The sequence below is a fragment of the Microchirus variegatus genome (assembly GCF_963457635.1).
Source record: "Microchirus variegatus genome assembly, chromosome: 13".
In the NCBI taxonomy this organism is placed as follows: Eukaryota; Metazoa; Chordata; class Actinopteri; order Pleuronectiformes; family Soleidae; genus Microchirus; species Microchirus variegatus.
The window spans coordinates 23337646-23345407 of record NC_139814.1 but is presented as its reverse complement, the minus strand read 5'-3'; the positions used below and the strand labels follow the sequence as shown (position 1 = coordinate 23345407).

The window sequence follows — 7762 nt, the reverse complement described above, 5'->3', positions numbered from 1 at the left end:
TGGAAGTCATGTAATTACAAAGCTTCAGAGTGATTATCAGTGACATCATCATGACTGAATGAATCTCATTCGACAGGTTCGTCCTTCATATTTAAATCATTTCCTTCAAAAAACTGGTTAAGACGCAAAGTTCGTTCGGGCCAAGCAAGAGACGCACGAGCGAGGAAGTCCACGACCTTCAGGGAGCTGGAGAATCAGAATTCACATCGGTGAAATCCAAAGACTTGAGCGGCAGAAGAAGAAGAAGAAGAAGCGTGAGGATTAACTGGCTGCAACTAACGATCATGTCCTGGATTAATCGAGTACTCGTTTGATCCAAAAAACCTCGTCATAATAATGTAAAAAAAAGCTTTGTTCAATGGAGCAAAGAAACAAGACAATGGTCACATTTAAGAAGCTGAAAGTTTGTTTTAATTGTTGGAAAAAATTTCAAAATAGTGGACGCTTCATTTCGTGAGCTCTAATGAAGATGGAGCCATGAGAGATGTGAACATATATTAGTGCAGTAGCACAGAATAAACCCAACGTCTCCCTTCAGAGACACTTAACCCTATTATGACCATATTATTTCAGATTTTATGGCTGTAGAATTATCAATAAATGTTAAATGAGTGAGTTTTTCTGCCCCTTTTTCCCCCCAAGATAACTTCCACTTTCGATATCTGTTATCTGTTACCATTCAACCGTTGAGGAAGTCCTGAGGGGCTACCGTAATGACAAGAATATGGGCGCAACGCTCCATTTCCCTGTAAAAAGAAGGGTTATTTAACTAATAATTAACATTATTTAATCAAGGTGTCATATGTTTAATTCTCCGTGTATTTCTATTTTATTAATTACTGCCTGTGAAGCAAATCACCATTTTGGGGACATGGTGTAAAATTTGGTGAACTTCTAACTTCTGAATTCATGAGAAATTAAAAGACGATTATATACACTTACAAAAAATGACGAGGCGACGTGGGCGGCGGGGATGTGAGGGCCTGATATCACTGTGCGAGGTTGTGTTTATATGAATCATTTTTTCATTACCCCAGACTGAGCCTTTAATATCTATACCTGCAGCAGGGTCAGCGCTACAAGGGGCCGCCATTTTGGATCACTGTGGGTTTGTTTCCAAAGGCTTAAAACTTAGCTCGTAGACTCGTAGATTCTCATAGAAGGGTGAGAGCGATGGATATTAAAATTTTACACACTGTAACTTTAAAGTGGTGCCCAACTTCACCATGAAATACTGTGGTTTGTACCGTTTCCATAAGCCCAGGTGAAGATATTAAACATTTACAACCATAGAGAGCTGTTTATGATACCTGGAGAGTAAAAAAATAATAATTTGTAGGATTTGCCAATATTGGAAAAAGAGCCAGTATTGACTAAAATTGACTTATTGGATATTGGACTAATGTCACCGATCCACAGACTGATCCAGATTCATCGTCTGAACGGCTGTCAGGTATCATAAATATGTAATTATTCACATTAGTCTTTGCAGACGCGTTCACAAACAACGTTCCTAAAGCTGAAAACTGAAATTTAAGGACAGGGTGAAGTAGAATTTTGGCACCGTGAAGACTGCGACACACACACACACACACACACACACACACTCCAGCAACATGAACTGAAACAGAACTTCTCAACACTGAACCGTTAACACTCTCAGACTCCAAGAACCTTTCACAATAAAAGAAAAGAAAACAAAGAGCTGTGTGTTCTGATCTGATCAGGGCTGCAACTAATTCCATAATCGATTAATCTGGTGATTATTTTCTCCATTTGTTTTTTGGTCCATAAAAATGTCAGAAAATGTTGATCTCAAAATGATCCAGTTTTAACAATTTCTTAAAGGGATAGTTCGGAATTTTGGACATAAGACATATTTTCCAACTCAGCCGGTGTGATGGAGACGTGCTATGGCTAGCGCAAGTCAATGATACAGGTTAGCATGGCATTAGAAACACTCATACCGATTCCACAGTGCACCTGAGGCAAATCATTTGTAACGGCAGACTATAGATGTACATATCTGTTGTTACATATGTGTTGATAGAATGTTTGAAATAAAACCAACCTTGCAATTTGAAGGATTTATGTCTCAGCAGCAGCAGTGAAGTCGGTATGAGTGTTTCTAATGCCATGCTAACCTGTACCATTGACTTGCGCTAGGAATAGCACCAGCAAACTCGGCAACTAGAAGAACTGAATGAAATTTCTTGAAAACGTCTCCAGACGTCTCCATCACACCGGCTGAGTTGGAAAATAGTTCTTATGTCCAAATTTTCAAACTATCACTTTAAGCTGATAACAATGTGAGAATTTCTTTGATTTATTAAATAAAAAACAATTCAAACAGATTAATCAAAATAGTTTTAGCATTTAATTAACTGATTAATTGTTGCAGCTCCAGAGCAGATGTATTTATAAATCCAGATCAGTTAGAGCTGGATCAAAGCTGCTCTCGTCTCCGCCTCTCGTGTGATTCCTCGTGCGCTCAGTATCACTAATAAAGAAGCCTTTCTTCTTCTTTAATGACAACCATCGGGTCTGCGACGCGGCCCTTTGTTTACCACCTCCAACTCTGCGGATGCTTTCTTGGTTTCCTGCTTCTAATTAGGCAGAAAAAATGCAAAACGTCGTCTCGAGTCTCAAATCTCGACACCTTCCTTCCACATGACCCACATCGCGCTCGTACGTCTTTGTGTGTTTTTTTTTTTCTTTTGTTCCGGATAATGATCGCTCTGCTCGTGTGTGTGGCTGCCTCATTATGATGCAGCATCATCTCGCCGACTTCTTCTTCCGCTCCAAACCTCCGTGTGTGGTGTGAGTCTATATTTGGCCGATATTCACAGAAATAAAAACAAACAAAAAAACTAAAGTGGGCCCATACGGAAAGGCACGTTGCCAATAGTAGGTCTTTTTTTAAGGGTGTGATCTTCCTTTCCTACATTGTTGGAGCTCCATGTGAGGTCTGTGTGGCTCTAGAACGACTGATCCTGAACTTTAGAAGCTTCTCCACCGCGGCCGTGGCCACCGGGTGAAGACCTGACCTCGCAGCGCCGTCTTCAGTCTCTTTATGAACCACAGCGTCTGCTGATTTTCTTTGGTCTGAGAGAGAGTTCCCCTGATTCGGGGGCACTCTCTCTCCTCGTCAACCAAAAATTCACGTGTGTCGTCACCGTCTTGATCCGAGACTCTCAGCTCCAGCTGATGTCGTACTGCGTCCACCCCTCTGGTGGAGCCAGAAACACCCTCCGGCCCCGGTACAGGAAGCCGACCACGGCCCTGTAACCGGTACGAGGAACTCCGGATTTTAAGTCGTCCATCACGCCAAGATTTCGAGCCAAGACTTTAAAACTGTCCCGACTGGAGTACTGCACCCTGAACGGTCCGGGGCCCTGTAAGCTGCCTCCTTGCTGCAGTTTCTCAACTTTCACCAGCGGCGCGCTGTAAACCTCTTTGATAAACTTTACGTCGTAGTTCTCTCTCAACAAATAAGACAAATTTTGTTTGGTAAAAGGCACAAATTGAGTGTTTAGCTTAATGTAGCGAAGATACTGGTCAAAGAATTGACCTAAACTCACGCCTTTGCGGCCAAACGTGATCGTCCGCGAGATTTCCGGCCGCACGCACGAGCGCTCTCGGCGCTGCTCCGGCTGACGCATCCAGTCGTCCCAGAAGGCCAGCGGCCATTTGGGCTCCAGCTCGTCCCACATCTCCTTCAGCAGCATCCAGCCGAGGCCGGGGAAGAAGTCCGTCCTGTGGAGGAGCTCGGCCTTGGACGGGTCCACCAGGGCATCTCTGCCGTTGTCGTTCCAGGCGGAGACGCACCACAGGGTCGGGTCGGCGCGCAGGATCGGGTACAGGGCTCGGAAATACTCAAAGAAGTCCGGCGCCACCTGCAGGAGGAAGGAGAGTGACGCAGAGGTGAGATACACAGGATTCTCAAGAACTTTGGGCTAATGTAAGGCTGGGAAAAGAGATGATATCGCCACAAGCTTGATGTTGAGGCGAAAGAACAGGTCATAGAGTAAAATACAGTTTCTGTTTTCTCAACTTTAATTTGTGTTATTTCACTTTTGTTTGCACTTTGCTAATGAAAGACTTTGCGTGAATGCTAAAAATGTTAAATGCTAGCTACTAGAATTCATGTTTTAGGTAGGGCTGGGCACGTTATCGCTTTAACAGTGTCAACGTTAACGCATGGCACGTTTCCATGACGACTGATCGGAAAAAGACGCGTGAGCCGTCACGTTAAAATGAGTCTCTAAAGTAGCGCTAAACTTTAAAAACAGAGGCACACATACGCAGTACACAGGTACGCTGGTTATTTGTAGCGCTGCCCTTTTCGTTTAATAACGAGAGCGCTCCAGTTCGACTGTAGGCGCGCTAACGGCGCTAAAGGAGCTAACTGGTAAATGGTGCCCGATTTCCGGTGGCGCGGCACGTAAACATGACGTCACGCGTCTTTTTCCAGTCAGTTGTCATGGAAACGCGTCATGCGTTAACGTGCGTTAGCGTTGTTCACTTGCTGAACCTGTGGAACGTAACTTCTTGCTAACAGACGACTGAGTAAGCTATTGAAAAATCTCAAGACCATTCAAACCTGTACACTTGATGAACAGAAACAGCAAAGAGTAACAATTGCAAATTTCCCCCTCAAAAAGTGTTGACATTTCAGTTTAATATGAAACATGTCGACTTCAAGACTCACATTTGTGCCATTTCCTGTTTTTAGAGGATGTCTTACACTGTGGAAAAACCCCTTACTTTAGTTTGTACTTGGTCCAGAACTAAAAGTTTAAATCTATCAGTTAACTGAAACAACAACAAAAGAAGAAGAAAAACGCTTTGCTTTAAACATAAATAAAAGGGGAAATGGATGCCTTTAAGTGTGGTTTTCGGCGGTCTCTTCAGTGCCAACTCCACCAGCACACTGCCATCGACAGGTACCGGCTTGAGAGACGCGCACAAGTCTCGACAAATTAAATTCATCTGCTTCACCACTTTATTTCACAGTCTGATCCGACAGGGAAGTGAACTTTGTGTCACAGCAAATTTACATCTCGACACAAAGGACGACTGATGCCTCCACCAGTTTAAGTCAAATGGAGAAAGTATTGTTAAAGACAAGGCGCCGCAGTGGAGGAGGAGTTTTAACACGTCGTCTGAGTAAATTCAGTATTGTTGGGTCATGTAGGTAAAATAAACTTCTGCTAAAGGAGAGATTATCTCAACCAATAAAAGTGAGTCATTCCCAGAGTTGTGAGTAATAAAAAAAAGGAAAGGAAAAATACTGGAAAACAGTTGCGCAAGAGAACCAACATTTTCCCCACTCACCAACACAAATTATAGCTGATTTATAGGACACAGTTTGTCTAGGTCACAGTTAGAGTGACTCTTTATTTCCTGCTCACGGTATTTAATGCTGCTCAGGCACTTTTTTTGAAGCAGCCAAACGCTCACTCTGATGTTTTAATTCGACTTCCTATGTCTGATGTCTTGTTATTCTCCGTCACCGACACGGAAAATAAACTGCAGCTACTGCAACTTCTCTCAAGGGAAGCTCCTCTAATCACCAGTAACCTATGCACTGGCTGGTCACACCTTCACCAGGGAGCAAAGTTACAAAGTCATGTTATGTCCACAGGTTTTTTGATGGAACATGAAATTTAAAACATGTACACTACCGTTCAAAAGTTTGGGGTCACTTCAAAATGTCCTTATTTTTTAAGGAACAGCACCTTTTTCAATGAATACAACTATAAATGAATCAGAAATACACTCCATACATTGTTAATGTGGTAAACGACTATTGTAGCTGCAAAGTTTTTAATGGAATATGTACATAGGTGTATAGAGGCCCATTTCCAGTGTTCTAATGGTACGTTGTGTTTGCTAATCGCGTTAAAAGGATATTGGATGATTAGAAAACCCTTGTGCAATGATGTTAGCACAGCTGAAAACAGTTTTGCTGGTTCTTTGACGAAAGCAAAGTTTGTCTTGACTATATTTTCTATTCATTTTGCAACTCTTTTGATTAACAAAAGTGCAACTTTTAATGGAAAACACAACAAAAATTGTAGAGGTGAGCCCAAACTTATGAACGGTAATGTAGGTTGTTGATATGCTGAGCGTGCTCACCTCCAGGTCGTCCTCCACAATGACGACAGTGGCGTGGGACATGGTGTTGAACACTTGGTTGAGAGCCCAGCGGTAATGTCGGGAAATCTTGTAGTAGCCCTGGAACTTCCTGTGCTCCGGGCGGACTCGGATGTCCGACAGGTCCGGCTGGCGTATGTGCGTCACCTGGTCGCCGTACGAGCCGATCGCGCGGGCCGTCTCGGCGTGGCCGCAGTCTTGGCTGACGATGATGGGGTGCAGCTGCGGACTGGGGCGGTACTGGATCAGTTTGTCAAGGCTCCGTTTTACAGTCACTCTGTCGCAAGCAATAACCAGAATAGGGATGACGACTCCTGGGCTGGCAGCCGACGTCGGTAAATCATTCGTCTCGACAACCTCGTCCCTTATTTCATTGGGCTGGTGCTGTTCTAACTTAGAGTCTGGAGCTGCGGTGTGAACAGGCTTCTGTGTGTGCTGTATCACAGCCTGGGCCTTGTCATCTACTTTATCTTTGAGAGGAGGCGGCGGCGGCGGCTTTGACGGCTGGGGTTTAACGTCTTCTATAACTCGTTTTGCATCACCCGCCTGTCTCTTGCCGACGCCCTTGTGCCGAGCCCACAGCGCTCTGTAACTTTCGATCTCCTTGAGCAGCTTCTTCTGGGTCTCCAGTTGATCTTCCACCTCCTCCGCGAGCCGAATCACCTCACCGGCCAGGTTGGCCTGGGCTCCTTTGCCCGCTTCCCACTCCTCGTTCCCTCCTGGTTCGGCTCCCCCGCCTTCTCCGGGGCGGCCGATGGGAGGGCGACCCCAAAGATAAAGTAGAAGCAAAGCATTCCAGGCGACGAACAGGAAAGCACCACATAGTATAAGAGAACCTTTCTTGCGAACCATGGCCCAATCACGCTTAAAAAATGTGAACGGGTCGTGAAAATAAGTGCCGGAACCAGACTGAGAAACCTACAGAGCAAGGTGGTAATGACGGTGACATCCAGTCTCAATATAATATTTCACATTTGAGAATCATCCCCTCTTTGGGTCAGGAGAGCGTCAGCAGGACTGTTCATGAACTCCATCAAAATACCCAAAAATAGACGAGGGCGGAGTTTTAAAAAGTGCAGAGTCGGGTTAAAGAAAGTGCGGAGGAAGGGGAAGTGGGGTCACTTCGGACTCGGAGGGAGGGCGGGGGGACTGTGACTTCTCGATGCTATCCTTCAGCCGTCATCCTGAAAACAGAGCACAGAGGAAATTAAATCAGCAGCAGAATGAATCTTTCCGACATTATAATAACCAAGCAGATACAAAAGGGCCCTGTAAGCCGACACTGAGTGTTCAATGAACCACAGTGACCTGGAGCAGCTGCTCGTGTTTAGTCAACAGTTACCGCTGGTTCCTTTATAAAAAAAAAAAAAAGACGTTTAAATTTCTCCAAACACAAAAAGAAGCCCAGTTCGACAACATATTTAATGCATTCTGTGCGAGGTCAAGATCCCAGGGCACATACAGCTGCTCTAAACACCCACCTTTATATGAACGGCTGAGAGAAAACATCACTTTAGTAGACAAACTCCACTTAAATGTTACATGTTGAAAGTCTCATGACCCCAAGTTTTACTGGAGATGAAAGGAGGAACTAATGGGATTA

The 7762-nt window shown here is 44.4% G+C and overlaps 1 protein-coding gene across 1 annotated transcript; it reads right to left on the bottom strand.

Moving 5' to 3' along the window:
- Positions 1-2960: 2960 nt before the first annotated feature.
- On the bottom strand, positions 2961-7011 carry mgat1b (alpha-1,3-mannosyl-glycoprotein 2-beta-N-acetylglucosaminyltransferase b; the record flags this gene model as incomplete). Its single annotated transcript, XM_083900118.1, has 2 exons — positions 2961-3896; positions 6142-7011. The coding sequence occupies 2 exons, from the start codon at positions 7009-7011 to the stop codon at positions 3195-3197; spliced, it is 1572 nt and encodes a 523-aa protein (XP_083756244.1). The 3' UTR covers positions 2961-3194.
- Between the last annotated feature and the right edge of the window lie 751 nt (positions 7012-7762).